Below are 16,333 nucleotides of genomic sequence, written 5' to 3'. Positions count from 1 at the left end.
TGAATTCCTTGTGTAAATCACTGATGCATATTGTGAGTATCACCATGTACTGGTGGATGTGGACAGACTTTGAGGGGAACCCATTCAGTGTATCCTTATCCATGAATCACTGGTAACTGTTCAGGAAATGGTTGCAGAATGGTTGTTTTCCCTCCTGATCCCTTCCAACAGGTAGATAGTACGTGTCTGGGAGGCTCCCAGGGATGGCAGCAGTGTGTGCATGCTGCAGGGAACAGGGAACACCAGTGTCTCCATGGAAGGTAAGGTGACTGGGGCAGCTGAGGGCCCAGAGAGCCAGGGAAAGGGGTTCACTGTCACACACAGCCTCTAGTACCAATAATCCCTGTGTGCTGCACCAGTACTCAGTGTTTCTGGTGCCTGTGTAACAGCAGAGGGGCTGTGCTGGCTGCAGGAGACTCTTGCAGTCTCTCCCAAGGATGAGAAAAACATTTCAAAAATAGGACAAACAGCGTTGGAGAATTATGCAGCAGAGTTACAAAACGTAGCAGGGAAGCAGGACATGACCAGCAGCTGACTCTGTCAGACTTGTCCTGCTGGTTTTGTGTCCTGGCAGTGGCACTGTTCAGGAGCCCCCTGCTCTCCAGGCCCCCCAGCCCACCCACCACAGCAGTGCTCGGGCACCAGGCTGGGACCAAAGGGACATTTGCTGGAAACAGGCAGCATTACCAAAAGCTTCCCCAAACTTTTGTGAAAACTGCTATAGAAGAAGCTAAATCCACTCAGATCAAAAGACTAGAGGGAAAATTCAGATGCAAATAAATTTTGCTTCCTTACAGTTACAAATTCTTTGAGGAATTCTAATTAATGTATGACTTTAACATTCCATTTTAGGGACTAACACCTGCTCAAATAGCTTTAGGAGACTGAAAAATTAAAGCTTTTTAAGAGAGGTTGGGAGGCTCAGCAGTTACACAGTTGTTTTAAATGGGACAGTTTTATCCTGTGACTCCTTAGTGGCAGCAGTTTAGAATCATTGACCATAGTTACATTTCCAGATCTCTGTTGGGAAAAACAATTACAGAAGGGATAAAGGATAGTAACTCTGTAGTGAAGTTTGGAAGAGGTTCATTGGGTGCTAGCTGAGTATTATTTCTAATGTTTAGTTAAAAGTATTTATACCATTTTAAAACTGGAATTACTTTAGAGGCAGTCTTTTAATAATGACTTAATACTGTCACCTCTGAGGACAAGCATGGGAGCCAGTGATACTGAGGGACAAACCTAATTCTGTCAAACATGGGTAAGTTAAAACCTAAACTCTGTGCACCCTCCTCTGACGGTTATGAGAGTTAGCTATGGCTGTGAAGAAATGTCTCATTATAAGTCTTAAAATCTTGAAAAAAAGAACAACCAAAAAAAAGTAAGAAGACTCAGCCCAGCCTTTGTGGGCTGCTTTGTTTCCAAACACCAACAAAACTCACACAGCAGTTCTGAGATGCTCTAGGAAGACAAATCTACAATGAAACATCACTTACACTAGAACTCCACTAACAGAACTGGAGAATATTAATGGGCTGGTGCAGTTTCACATGCTCTAAATAGGAAATAAGATCAGAATCAGCACTGCCACAGACCTGAAAGCAAAGGAGAGTACTTCTCAGTGCTAACTGCTCCACTGCCTATATGTGGAGCTGTGGCTACACGATCTTTTCTCATCTTATTTTCTATTCCTAGTGTATATTTTAATTTATTAAGTGCAAGTAAGCCATGGGATCATCAACAACAACAACAACAAATCCAAAATATCAACAAGAACAAAAGAAACCACAGAGAGGAAATGTTAATGCTTCACAAGTCAGAGAGGGACAAAGCTTGATGAGCCAATTAAAGCAAGCTTCCAGTGAATGTACAGTACCGTAGGAGGGCACTAAGTCTCTGGTATCAATGTCTCCACATATCAACACCTGGCTTCCTAAATGAAGAGTAAAATCACAAAGCTTTCACTTCAATACTTAGTACCTCCCTTTGTCTATTTGATCTAGTACCTGAGTGCTTACTTACTATGGTCTATATAAAACGTTCTTCCATCCAGATGTATTCTTTCCTCCCAGCCAGGCTGGAAATGGGAAATAAAAACAAACAAAAGAGAGAGTAAGTGAAATAGTACCAGTCTCACACGGCCTGAAGCAGTGCATTGCCCACACCTACTGGACTTGTCTCAAAAATGCTTACGAGGTAGGAAACCCCAAGCGACCAGATGCATAATGGGAAGGTCAGAAATCCAGGCAGACTCAGACCTAGATCTTATATAGGTGACTGCATCCCGTGCAAGGAGTATTTTTAAAGCTTGGAAGTGGAAATCTCTTCCCTCAGGATTCCCACCCATTTCCTGCTGTGAGCAAATAATCACAGAGAACAGATGGTCCATCATGGCTTAGTTTTAAAGTTTCTGCTCCTACTTCTGAAAGCTATGTGGGTTATTTACTGTAAATGTGTAACCCAGGCTCCCTGTACAGTGGGACAAGAATGTTCTAACCTAGTCCTCAGTGCTTCCTTTCTCATCCGTTCCTTTTTCTCATGTCCCAAGCGCTTGCAGTGCAGAAAGGAGAGAGGACGGCAGGCTGTAGGGACAGGCAATGCTGGCCAGCCTAGGCTGCCAGAAGATACAGAGCAGAAATCATTTCACTTTAATCTTGTTGGAGAAACTTGTGTTAAATTCTGTGGTCAGCCCAACCTCACTCCAAACCAGGGGCTTTAACTGAGGTGAAATCTGTTACTAATGACCTGTTGCCAGTGACAAGTCAGGCTACCCTGGTTTCACTGCATGTCTCACCCCTCGCAGTTAAAAGAACAAATTCAGTGTCTCCAAGGTTAACACAGGCCCCACATACCTGGACAACTTTTTTTTCTTTCACACATTTTTTTCTGCCTTTAAGGTCTGGGAGTATTTTAAAAACAAAGCAAAGTTCTGCATTTGACATGTCTGTAAATCCCCATTATTCTTTGGTTACAAGTATGACAAAAACTTCTGACACGAAATTGATTATTTGCTCTGCAAAACATGGAGGTTTCATTGAAAAAATCAAAATTTATTCAGATTTCTAAATGCTAAATTATGCTGGTGTACTGATAAGAGCTTGCTTGCCACAATCTGCTCTGCTTTTCTTAAGCAGTAAATGATTATTTAAAAGCACAGTCAGAGACACAGCCCAGGTAAGTGTGTGCAAAGCTCAACACTTCATTAGCACAGACAAAGGCCATGAGTTAGAGCCCGAGCAAGCCCCAGCTCACAGCAGGGCTCCAGAGCCTCTGGAGAAGGGCTGCAGCAGCCTGTGCCCAGGAACAGAGCAGAGCCCTGCGACAGCAAGTGTAGGTTAGAACACAGGCACAGCATCACTTACAGGAAGAGGGCCCAAGTCATTGGGGTTCAGTGATGCTTTGGATCTCAAATGCACTGGAAACTTCAGCCGTGGATCCTCCTGGAACACAGGTATGCAACTGTAAATCCAACAGATCAAGGTAGATCTACAAACTAAGTCAAGCACAGACTTATCTGGAAATCTTCCTATGTTACAGTTACTCTTTTATTTTCAGAAAATAAAACAAAACATGCCTTATTAGGATTCCTACAGGGCAGTGAATTTTCCAGTGCTGAGTGAGTTAGGGTGACGTAAGACCTGACTCCACTAAGTGTGCTATGTCCAGGGATATTCTTCAAAAACCACAGCCCTGTTCTTAGGATGCCTGCACTCCACAAGGGCTTTTAGAACCACATGCACATTTTTGGCTCTTAAGAACACAAAGTGCCACGCCAAAATGGGGGCATGCAGGCAGGAAGACAGAGATGGGACCATGGCCCCCAGTGCCTTGGCTAGAGTGCCCTTACCCAGGTGGTGGTCTTGGTGTTGTGGTCGATGAAGAAGGGGCGGCCGTTCGGGGCGATGCGCATCTCCCAGCCCGGGGGCAGGAAGCTCTGGGCCCCCTTGTGCTGGGGCTTGGGGGAGTTGTAGGGGGACGGCTGTGGGGACTGAGGGTTGGAGAGGGTGTCCTTCACCGCCCTGCGCACCGGAGAGTCCTTCATGCCCTGCGGAGCAGGAAACAGCACCATTGCTCACATGGAACTTGGGGCTGCAAAACCAATCCAACTCAGCTTCACAGCAAATAGCTTTTCATTCCAGATGTAATTAATACTAGAATTAAGTGCTGGGACTGACTTACTAGAACTTAATTAGCTCTATCTGTGCCTTCTAACACACCCAGTCTTTTGCTGTGAAGGACAAGGTGTTCTGTGCCTTCCTCTGCAATGACAGTGTCCCCAATATTTACACCTGATTGTACCTTCCCCTGCACCTGCCCTGGATGTGTCCATATTTCATTTTATAAGGAAAAGACAAAAGCAGTGTTTTGTGCTTCAGGGGCAATGTATCTCATTTATAAGAAAGCCTTTAAGTGCAAGGCTGTGTGAGCCACAGCTCTTCAAACTCTTAGGTGTAAAGAGGAAATCTGAAGAATTGGCTCTCTTCAGCACAGCCAGGAGTAGCTGAAGCAAGAGTTTGAATCACACCGTCAGAAGTCAAACACACAGAGGCTTTGATTACGTAAGGAGCCACTTCAGCTATTCTGTAGCCATGTCACAGTGAACATCAGTCCACAGCACTTGGAATTACTTTGAGAGAGACTTAAAAGAAATGCAGCCCCCATTTGAAGGACAAGGATTGAGGAGAGGCTGTCGGGAACAGTCGGAAGGGGCTCACCTCGAGCGGTGCTGACAGGGTGACAGTGGGGGAGCTGAGGCTGCGGGGCCGCCGGATCTGCGGCTCGCTCAGGTGGTTGCTGCTGGTCGCGCCCGGCCCCACCATCCCGTCCTCGGCGAGCTGCGCCAGAGCAAAGCCAGGTCACAAACGTCACAAACACCGCCCACACGTAGGACATGTTAAAACTGATGTCATTGTTATCATCACTACTATTCTTCTTAAACTTATTTCCCTAAAGGCCAAGTAATTAATGTAATTCCATTGGAAGGACCAAGAACATATGGTTCTATTAATGACTTGAGCCAACTTTCAAATTCAACCCTAAGAACACATTTGCCTCCTTTTAAGAGTTCTTCTGAACCTCTGGAAATTCCTTCCCTTGCAGCAATCAGCTTAACCTGTGCCTTGACAGTTAAAATAAGTAACCAAAACTATCCCAAATTGTTGCAGCTTTTTATGATTCATCTGTATTGCTTAGGATTTTTCCTTTAAATTTCAGATTTCTGGAAGCTGCTTCAACTGAAATGACCCTCAGCCAAGCTAAGTGTTCGCTCCCTGGATGCAGCAGGGTACCTGCATGATGGGCCGTGTCCACGTTGTGGTCCGGTTGTTGTGGTTGACGTAGTAGGTCCGACCCTTGGCGTCCTTGCGCTCCTCCCAGCCCGAAGGTAAGCCAGGCGTGGTGTGCACGTAGGCCACAGAAGGCTGCTCAGGCAAAAAATCACTGAATTCTTATTTTATAATAGCTAAAAAACATTTCAAACTGTTGTTTGTAAAAAAAAGCAACTTGTTAACTTACACCCTTCTTAATCACAAAAACCATACGGAAAAATCCAGTTTCTGATTTAATTTAATTCAAGCTCTTTGTCACGTGCCTTTGAATCAAATAACTTTTTTCTCCCAAGAAATCTTTTGGGTCAGTTTAACACAGATCCAGCAAACAAGCTTATATGCCCTCAAACATTCTATTTCATTACACATAATGATAAAAAGGAAGTCTATGTTTTAATGAGTTTTCCTTGAAAAGCTGGGGTTTGTTCCTTTCATCAGAATGGATAAGTAAGAGTTAAATAACCATGCAGTTCAGATCTCCCAACTCCTGTTTTCTTCTTTACCCAAGGGTGTCTTGAATCAGTTGCCAGAAACTACTGTGGGTTTAGAAAGTTAATTTTAACCATTTTGCTCTGTCACAAATGCTGCACTCAGGGCTCCATGTCCCGACGACACGAGATAACCCCAAACTAGAGCCTTGACTTCAGCATGACAAGAACTTCTACTAAAACCTCCACAAGTCAGACCCTGTTCTAAGAGAAGCATACAGGTAGCAGAGGAGTCACGTCCTATTGCCCACAGGAACTACGTTTCTGTGTGTGGCTGATGTTCTTTTGTGCCCTTCCTGTCCGCAAAATACCCAAGCACAAGTTCATACACACAAGCCAGGAAATGGAACCGAGTGGGATGAAGGACCTGCATAATTCAGAGGCTGATGCACTACAAGCTCTGGGGTTTTGCCATGAAACAGTAAAGGCCTCTGAAGGCTCCCACTGAAATCCAGAACACTCTCTTCCTATCCTCTATATTCCTTGCTCCAGCAAGATAATGAACTTAATTCTTGTTCTTGCTTCATCTCCGTGAAACCTTTCCCAAAGCTCCTGCCAAAGGCAGTGCAGGTGCTGTTTAAGAGCAGAGCACAGTTGACACAAAGAACTGGAGAACTGCAGGGATAATCAAGAAAGGAAAGGAGAAAAGATACTGGATGGGTCAGAAAACTGACATACTCCAGCAGGGAATAGAAAACAGAGGGAAACAGATGAAGAATCCAAGTACAGACTATCAGACTCATTTCTTTCTCTCCTGAAAAGCCAAGGGCTATTTTCCCTATGGTTTTCACAGAGCTGGCAGGCAATGAGAAGAGCACCTTGCCCAGGCTGTGCCAGCGGTTGCCAATCCATCAGTCAGGGGTCAGGAAGGCCACAGTAAGGGCTGCAATCACTCCACAGTGTCTCAGTTACAACTCAGATACTGGGAGAAGGATACTGCTTCTGGGCCTGAGCCTGTGGGTCCCATTCCAAGGAGGGGGTCTGTAGGGATTCTGAAAGCAAAACCAAGGTGACCAGAGACTTTTACTGCTGACAGGTTGTTCGTCTGCAAGCCTCAGGCACCCAAAGACCCAAGAGAATGGAACTTTTGAAGACAAAGGATTTAGACCATGAATCCTGTGTAAGTCCCAATTCCTCCACAGATCTGGGATCTGGGTGTAAATGCTGAACAAAGACAAGGGGGGGATTAGTGACTGCAGCATGGTGAGGTAAAACATCTTGGTACAGCTGCACTAATGATGAGTCACTGATATTTGAACTCAGCTTTTTGCAGGAAAATATTAATATTTTGCTCTAAAAAGTCTAACCAAGACAAGATGCTCTGCCAAGAGAGTACCACTGCACTGCAGGTTCATCTAGCACAATTAACTAACCACTAATGAGTCAGGTATTTTATTTAGACTTTGCTATTTGCAAGTGTGCTCCTCTGGTTCTAAAACTAAAAAAAAACAGTGAATATAGACAGTATTACAGAACAATGCATCAACACCCAAAGTAAGATTTATTTATTTCCCAGATGTAAACAGCAAACCTACCAAGTATAAATTAAATTTCTTTCTCTGAAACAAATTCTCTAGGAGGGCATAAATTAATAAAAGCCCTTTATGATAGGTTACTGTAAATGACTTCCATGAAATAACTCACTTCAGACTGACAGTTAATTAGGTTAAAGAATGGGATTTTTTGGACAAAGTTCAATATAGATTAAACCCCCTTTCCTTGTATTACACTTTCAGCAAAGCACATCAAGAATTTTATTGTATGATCAAACTACAGTCTTGGACTGCTGAGGAACTGCTGGAAAATGAAACTGGCATTCAGTAAGACCATTAAGAGCTCTGTGGTATATCACTGTACCCCCACGGCTCTCAAATTAAGACCAACTTTAAGAATTAAAATTAATTAGTCTAATGGAGAGGAAGGAAAGACAGATGCAAGATGCAAACACAGCTACACGTACAATGATTTGATGTCTCTAATCCCTGCTGCTTCCAGTATTCCTTTTTAAAGAATTAGCTGTTGTAGCTTTCATTTTTCAGGAGCCCATAGCATCTCCTTAGTGCACAGCTTCATCATAACTCAATGTTGCATCCATGTCCCTAAACCATGCCAGTATTTGAGTGCAAGCAGTGTTTTGAGAAATTTTGAGAAAATTTGGGACAAAAAAATGTAACATTCAATGGCTGTATTTCATTCAATACATGAATGCTTGCTTTGTGGAAAAAAAAAAAACCCAAAACTTCCTCATTGTACAAGACCTAAATGTCCCCCCATTTTGTTTAGAGATAGTGCTTGATAAAGGGTTTTATTACCGTTGGCTCCTCTCCACCTGTGACAGTTGAAGAACGAGCTCTCCTAGAGGGACCATTCTGCTGTTAAATGATAATTAATGTTACACATATTTACTGAAGAAGGTCACAAGTTACTGTCACATCTTTAGGAGCAAGGCATCAGACATATTTACTGAGAGAGCAGTTAGATGGATAAAAGCAAATCTGAAAGTCATCAATCACTAGTAACCAAGCCAGAATCCCAGAGGAGCGCTGGATTAAGGAAGAACATGTACTTAGCTGCCAGAAGAGAAATGATCATTAGCTCAGGAAGGATGAAACGTGGTTAAGATCAGGTAAGATGATGTTTTAGAGCAATGCTCTCAGTGCTACTTATTTGAACATGTGCTCAGGAAATGAGTGTCCCTCAAGAAGCAGGAGAAAGGCCTCTCCCCAGCCCCACCTGCCAGCCCATGTACAGCCCCTGGCTCCAGCAGTGCTAAACACAGCAATAAAGCAGCACAGCAGCCCTTGTTCCCCCTACAGTCAGGCACAGAGAGCAATAGCTGAGGCACGACTGCACTGGGACCCATCCCACTGCTCACCCCAGAGCCAGGGACATGCTTCAGCTACACTAAATAACTGCTACAGCACAGGAAAAATCCAGCCAAGAGAAAACCTCCATGGTTTCTGGAAGTGTTTGCCCAAGAGCAGCAGCAGAGAGAACAAGCAATGCACAGACAAGCAGCTTCAGTAACAAACTTCTTGGTATGCACAGGTTTTCTATTTGCAGATTCACATGGGACACATTCATAATAAAAAAAATGAAGACAAAACTCTTGATGAAGAAAAATAAAATTTTTTAAAATATTCTTTTGCAATCTGACTAGTTTTACTCAAAAGCACACCTTGCACGCTCCTATTTTAAGTGGTCTCTGTACCTACTGCTGAGAGGTGGCAGAGAGAACAAACCTGCCACCTCTGCAACTCTTGCATGTGGGCTGTAGGACAGGCACCACTTTCTGTCAGCTGGAGCAGAGGTGTGCATGGTTCTGAAGGGAGAGAAGAGCTTTGTTGACAAAACATCTTTGTATTTTCTCCTGTTTGAACAATCTCCTTAAATAAACCTGCAGAAGTTGCTTCCTAAGACCCTCAGATTAAAGAACTGCAATTCTACCCAGGTATGTCATACCAGACTCTCACCAAAAGCCTCATTTTCACTACAACCAGGCAAAACACCAATCCTTTGGGATTTTAGACAGATTTATATATTGCAAGTAAAATCAACTCATGGGTCACAGGAATACACCTGCTGTGAGAGTCCTGCGGCTGCTCCAGTTCCAGGTAGAGCTGGTTCTCTTGCCCTCTCCTCCCCCAGCTGGGAACACCCCTTGGAGGAGTTTCTCTCTCCACTGACTGCACATAGGAGTGCAGTAACCTAAATTTCCATGTTCAACAACTGAGGAGAGTGGGACTTGCTCAGTCTCCAAATGTTTACTTCTCTCAGGAATGTCCTCCTTTTTTAGCTCACATGAATTTGGTCTCCGTTGCTGTTTGGGACAATCAGATGCCCACCCTGGTCACTGATCCGTGTCTGACTAGACCTGACCCAAGGCAAGGTGTTATTCAGAATCAGAGAATGTCCACCCAAAAAGGAAGAAATAGAAGGGACCTCTGGCTTACCAGGGATAACTGGGACTGTTCAGCGACAGTGTCTGTTACACTGCAGGACCTCAGTCGTGAAGAAGGGTCTCTTTGCTAAAAAAAAAAAAAAAAAAAAAAAAAAAAAAAAAAAAAAAAAAAAAAGAGATGTATCCAAGTTAGGGTGTCTTAAAACATGAAAACATCATGATGGTTATTCAGAAAATTCAGTAACTACAGGTACTAACCTCTTTGTAGCAAATCTCCTGTAAACAATTATCTACTTCTGCTTTACCACAGAGTGGTATATCCCATTTTTCTGCTTCCTATACACTACAAAAAAAAGGGCCCATTCATTTTTCTAAAGGAGAAATGTCAACATGAATAAACTCATGAATTATTGAAAAAATAAGGCATTAAGAAATAAATCCAAAATCAAATATTATGGATGAGAGCTCAAAGTCTTTTTTAAAAATTCATTTACTTAAAAATTCATGGTATTTAAAAAAAAAAAAATCAGTTTTGATTTTCCTCTTTGCCTTCTAACTTCTGAATTAGTTGTGTCTTTTCCCAAGACACATCCTTCATGACTGTGAACTAGAAATAACACCTCCCTCAAAAAGCAGATATGCATCATGTCTGATTGACACTACAGTGTAGCTCCTCCCTGCCAGTCCAGCTGGGCACTCCAGGGCTGAGCAGTGTTCAGGAAAATACAGCACTGACTGCTGCAGTAAAACCAGTGGAGGGCTACTAAAATTGCCGTTCTCAACACAAGCCCAAGTGCCTCTGCATGCAGATCCAGCAGAGCATCAGAGCTGTCACTTGCTGACCAACCTCTAGGTGACATTCCCATCAGTCAGAGACCAACTGCACTGGCTCTTTGGGAAAAATGCACCTAATCGAGATTCTGTTTGATGAGAACAAGAGTAAATATGATTTCTTATCTCTTGAACTGCAGAGGTACCTTGATAGCATCATACTAAGAATATAAAATAAATAAATCAGAGCACGATGTTCTGTTTAATATTTACAATTATTTTTGTAATCAAAGAGACAGAAAACATTCCCCCACTTGTACATACATTATCCTGATTTTTTATGGTATCCCCATTCTGACTAATGGATAGTGCAGAGACCATTTTTCTGTTTTTCCCTTTCCTTTGAAAATTCCTAGGTCTACTCTCATATATTTTGTTTCACTAAAGGTCTAAGAGTAGCAGAATCTGAAGTGAAACTCACACAGAGGAACACTTGAAATCTGAACTGAGGAATTCTGTTGTCCGAGGCAGTTTGCTCGATGGTGAAACTGTGATGCATTTTTTGGAAGGGAATTTTAACTGCATGCTCAGGTTTTCCTGAGACCAGCAATCGCTCCCCATGCATGAAGTGATTCAGGTTATGCCAAATAAGAGCACATTTCTGCACTGGAGGTTTACAGATTACACATTACGTACAATCAAAGAGCTGAGTTGTTCCCCATTGGAATCAGGAGTGACCTGGAGTCTTCTGCTCAGCTCCTCAGATAGCTCCTGAGGACTGCTCCGGGATACTGGAGATGCTGGAGGAGGTGGCAGTGACAAGCTTAAGGAATCCCCACTGGCACTTGCCTCCTCTGAAATGGTTTCCCAAGGCTAATGAAAGAGAAGAAACTAAGTTCAGGTTTTATACAGACCGAATCTTCTTTCCCTTTGCCTTCTGTGTGATCATCTCACTGTGCCCAACACAAACAACAGCTTCTCTTCCCCCTAAATCAAGGCACTACAGAAAACTGAAGCACAGGGCAGTTACAGCCAGTCCACTTCCCTTCTTTTTATAAGTTACTACACTGTTGTTCAGAGCAGAATATGAAAGTGTTTCTATCAATGTACATATGACAAGCAATTTGGAATGATAAATGTTTCTCCCAGCATTTACATAGGACTCAGCCTTGTCCACGGGCCGCCAGGCAGCTGCAGCTGCATGGGACCTTGGCAGAGTGGCTCTGGCTGTGCTGTCATTGTGCTGCTGGCATTTTCCCAATGTAATTTCCACAAATGCTGTGTAAAACCACGACTCTCTGTGTTGCACAGTAATTGGCTCACGTGTGAGAAACATGGCAGCTCGAAGTTTAGTCAGCTCCTTAGGCCCAAGGCTTGGGCATACCTCAGGAATGTCTCCGCTCTCCACAGGCTCTGGTTCCAAATCCTCACTGATGTGGCGCCGAGAGCGGAACCGCCTGTGAGCTGCCTCTTGGTTTATCTGTCTGATATTGTTATCTGACTCGGATCCCACGTCGCTGCAGAGGGGGGAACACAGCATGGGAAGGAGAAAAGAACAAGAAAATAACCCAAGTTAAGCGAAGCCCCCACTTTGTCCATTGCCTTCAAAACTTTGGTAATACTTTTGATTATAAAAATCATTATTCATGCATATATCCAGCTTCATAATTAGGAGATTGTTTAATCCCTCAGTTGAAAGAAAGTAAAACTGGAAGCACTTCACAAATGTCACAGAACACCAGGTTGGGAAGGACCTCAGGGATCATCTGGTTCAACCTCTCATGGCAGGGAAACCATGGCCTAGACAAGATGGCCCAGCACTCTGTGGAGCCCAACCTTGAACGGGTCCAGTGCTGGAGAATCCAGCACTTCCTTGGACATGGTTTAGTGGTGGCCTTGGCAGTGCTGGGTTAAATACGTGATTTTAGTGTAACTCTTGACACTGTCAGTTATTCACACTCTGTAAAATGTAAGCTTGCCACAGCTTTCTAAATCTAATCTGGAGAATATATTCCCACGGCTTGCAGACTTCTCTGATAGCACATCCAGGGAATGAAGCCTATTCACAGAATAATAACCAGGATCTCCTCAAAGCTAATCTGTTCAACTTCATTAAAGCTTAATAGAATTGACTTTTTTCCTTACCTCTTCAACAGTCTCTATAAACAAAGTAATTTATTCCTGTTAAATTACTTACTGAAAAATTCCTTATCTGTCTCCTAATATTCTAAGGTGCATTGTTAACGCACTGCCTTCCCTCCCATCTCAGACTTCCTGGAATTTCCCAGAGTACTGTGTGTCTCTGTGATTTGCTGGGGGCGAGGAAGTCTCTTTCAGGCATAAAGCGCGGTTTCCTTTCCGACTCGAGCTCCAGCCTGGTTCTCCATCCCACACAGCCCCCAGCCCACGGCCGCTTACACGAGGCTGGGTCGGTGCCACTGGGTGGTCCTGTTGTTGTGATTCACGTAGTAAGTCCGCCCCAGGTTGTCCACCTTCTCTTCCCACCCAGGAGGCAGCGGAGGAGGTGGCAACTCCTCCTGACGTTGAGATGCGGCATCGCTGGAATCCACCACATCCCAGCCATGCTTAGGAATGAAGGAGAAAGACCTCTGTGGTTACAGTGTGCACCTCATTGCAATGAGAAAAGAGCTAAATCCCCAGCAATCTATTAAAGAGGGATTCCCAAAGGTGGCTGGGTATTCTCCTGGTGGCTCAGTGCCAAAGACAACCAACTGCTAACTCTGTTTTCAGGGCTTTATCCTTCAAATACAGCTGACTCTACAATTTTTCTTGAATCCTTCCCTGAGGACTCAGCCTTACCTCAGAGTCATCCCTCTGATCACTGTTTTCTTCCTCTTGGCCACCATTTTTAGGCATATACGCCATTTTCAGTCTCAAAAAACCCTTCACGCGAGATTTGTGGCTACAAGACAAGGAGGTACATGGCATTTAATAACTCATTTTTAAATAACTGCAAATCAAAAAATCATGAAGTAAGAAATGTTTGAAAGTCCTCAAATGTTTTAAAGGTCCTTCCCCTCACCTTCTTGGTCTGAGGAGGAAATCCTTAAATGTATACGGCCTCTCCATGGTTGGGTCTTCAGTCTGTATGCAGTGGAGAAAATGGCAAATTAAAGGGCTTCCCCACAAGTCCAGCCACATAAAAAACATTCACACATCAGGCTGACAGATTACATCTCTGATGTCCACTGAATCCTAAGTTACCTAAAGCCTGGAACCTTGGAAACTTTCTATTCCATGAGAATTTCAGCTTTCTTACCAAGTAAGTCATATCCTTCACATGTGTGAACACACAGCTGCAGGAATTTCAGAAGTAGGAATTTCAGATGCCAAGGGAAAAAGATGATGAATCCATATGCACACTTCTGTTGATTGTCTGGGGAACTTTATTCTAAACTGGAAGCATGAACTATGTTATACGTGGCAGCCAAATCCCACACAGCCTCTCCTTTCCCGGCCTGAACTCTGCCCCTGCCAGTGTCCACTTTCTCTGGGAGAGACACACTGCCCATTTTGCTCAGAGATGGCAGATTTTAACCAGCTCACCAGCACCAAGGCATGCATGATTCGGCACTGCTGTTTAGTGCCCAGCTGGAAGGGACGTGCTCCCAGTGAGGAGCTGTATGTTTTACCCAAATTCTGTCAATAGTAATTAGCTGGTATTGGAAAAAAAGGACTTTGACAAAACAAATCAGCAGAATTAGAAAGCTGATTATGAATTTGTTAATAAATACACCCCAATGGATCCTATTAAGGTCCTGGAAGGATGACTGAAGATGTACAGCGTGCTTCCCTGAGCCGGTGTGCACACACACCTTCCCAACAGGTAACTCTCTCCCTGGAGCAGGGCAGGAGCAGGTGGGGAAGCACGTGGGAGGTCCCACAAGGCCACAGCTACTGAAGAAAGGACTGTTCCGAGACACAGCAGCTTCGGCAGGGAAAATATCTGAGGGGAAAATGACTCTTTCCACTGTTCCTATTATTTATTATCAGGGCTATTTAGGTCATGTCTGTGCATAAGGATACCAAATGGAGATATCCACACAAGCACAGACCAAGCAATCCTGCACAACACAGCTGGGATGACACAAGCTCCCATGAGAAGGGAACGATGCATTTGTAACCACAAGGTGCTCGTGATCCTTCCCTTGTAGCTTTCCACTGTTACAAGTTTATAACCCCACACACCATGTGCTGACTGGAGATCAACCATAAAAGATACTTCTAAACAAGCGTCACTGTGCAAGTCATTACAAAGCCATTTTCCTCCCACAATAGCATACATCAATAGCAACAAGTCAAAACCAGACACAAAAAGCCAGTTATGCTTAACTGACACCTTATTTTGATGTAAACACTGCAATAACTTCACCCGTTCACACATAAAAAGCCCTGCAAGGTCACAGATGTTAAGATTAACGTGCACAACATTTAAAAAATATTAACTACATTCAGTCAATGTTAGTCATCCAAAACAGTATATAATACCAGAAATGTTTGTACCAAGGCTAAAGCAATCACTGCATATACGTACACGTTTGTTGATTCCTAGTTATAAATCTATAAATAGGAATTGCAATCAATTTAGCCTCTAATTTTGCAGTCCATGCAGAATCCTGGCTGCTGGGGGGAAACCAGACAACTGGAGCTTTACAGAGTTACAGAACCAGCTTTACGCTGAATTCCTCCATTAATTAAGAAACAGAAACAAACATTACCACCCTCAAACCAAACACCTCAACAGACAATAAAATGATTCAAACCCTGTGTCAATTACTTTCAATTGATTGCTATTGAACTCTTACTGCTGGCAAAGAATTCCATTTCAGCTAAAATAATGAACAGATGACATAGTTCTGGCAGCCTTTTGGTTCTCCATGCATTTGCTGAAGCAAATTTGCTATCCCAAAGCTTTTTTTGCACAGAAAGTGCATCCCTTCCATGCACAGCTGATGCATCTCCCTGTCCCTGTGCAGGTGAGGCTTGGTTGTCCGTAACAGTTTCCTTTAAGCTCCGCTGGGAGCACTTGCTTTAGGAGAATGTAAGTGGAGTGTGCAATCAACTGTACATAGCCCCAGGGGTTTTCAGAGATCTGGTGCTTACCGGGAGGTGACTGAGTGGCACATCCACCTGGCCCAGGAAGTCGTCTCTGGTCTGTCATACAGAAAGTAAACTTACATCAGAAAAGCAAAAAATTATAAACATCAACCTAGTCACAATGGTTGAGTACCATTATTTTAGGAATCACTGGTTTCTACCCTCTTACTGTTGCCCATGACTTGTTGTTCTAATTCATTTATCTCAGCACAGGATTTCCTGTGACACTCCAAACAGGCTCCTGAGCCCAAGGCACGTGTGGTGGTGCTGACACAATTCTGCCTGGGGGGAAATCACCCCAACCAACCCAGAACCCTTCCAAAGCACTGAGGAGCCCCAGGTGGTTTCCTGTTGAAGGGGGACAGATCCAAGCTGCCCTTCATGGACTGACAGTCCTACACTTACCTGTTGTGGGAGCAGCTCACCTAAACAGGGTGAATTCCACCATTTGGGTCTAGCGAATGTTACTCACAACAGGCAAAGCATGGAAATGTTGGCAGCAGCTGAGGCCAAAGGACGCCAGTGGCAGATGGGTGTTTGCTGTGGGACCCGGGCCCTGTGCTTGAGGGACACTTGGGATTCACTCAGACAGGAATTTTCAAGATCAAGCAGTTGCATTCTTCCAAACCCAACCGTCTACCAGGGAACACAGTTTCTCCCAGATACTGTTTGCGACACCAGATACCAGCCCCAGTGATTCCCAAATAACCTGCTGCCTATTTATAACC

General features: G+C 43.8%; 1 protein-coding gene across 8 annotated transcripts in view; it reads right to left on the bottom strand.

Moving 5' to 3' along the window:
- Window positions 1–16,333, bottom strand: part of NEDD4L (neural precursor cell expressed, developmentally down-regulated 4-like, E3 ubiquitin protein ligase) — an 80,289-nt gene that overhangs the window by 10,495 nt on the left and 53,461 nt on the right. For 2 of the 8 annotated variants that reach the window (XM_017739870.1, XM_017739865.1), the window contains 14 exons: window positions 15,612–15,662; window positions 13,531–13,592; window positions 13,308–13,410; window positions 12,906–13,072; window positions 11,872–12,004; window positions 11,184–11,360; window positions 9,769–9,843; window positions 8,128–8,187; window positions 5,289–5,420; window positions 4,716–4,835; window positions 3,848–4,045; window positions 3,363–3,440; window positions 2,023–2,077; window positions 1,877–1,933 (listed from right to left, as the gene is read on the bottom strand). In XM_017739870.1, coding sequence (XP_017595359.1) covers window positions 1,877–1,933; window positions 2,023–2,077; window positions 3,363–3,440; window positions 3,848–4,045; window positions 4,716–4,835; window positions 5,289–5,420; window positions 8,128–8,187; window positions 9,769–9,843; window positions 11,184–11,360; window positions 11,872–12,004; window positions 12,906–13,072; window positions 13,308–13,410; window positions 13,531–13,577 — 1,402 coding nt within the window. In that variant the 5' untranslated portion in view covers window positions 13,578–13,592; window positions 15,612–15,662. The remainder of the gene's footprint in view (window positions 1–1,876; window positions 1,934–2,022; window positions 2,078–3,362; window positions 3,441–3,847; window positions 4,046–4,715; window positions 4,836–5,288; window positions 5,421–8,127; window positions 8,188–9,768; window positions 9,844–11,183; window positions 11,361–11,871; window positions 12,005–12,905; window positions 13,073–13,307; window positions 13,411–13,530; window positions 13,593–15,611; window positions 15,663–16,333) is intronic. The other 6 variants (XM_008638049.2, XM_017739867.1, XM_008638050.2 and 3 more) reach the window with 4 other exon arrangements.

Source organism: Corvus brachyrhynchos, unplaced genomic scaffold (genome assembly GCF_000691975.1).
Source record: "Corvus brachyrhynchos isolate BGI_N302 unplaced genomic scaffold, ASM69197v1 scaffold297, whole genome shotgun sequence".
In the NCBI taxonomy this organism is placed as follows: domain Eukaryota; kingdom Metazoa; phylum Chordata; class Aves; order Passeriformes; family Corvidae; genus Corvus; species Corvus brachyrhynchos.
This window is presented reverse-complemented; position numbering and strand designations above follow the sequence as displayed.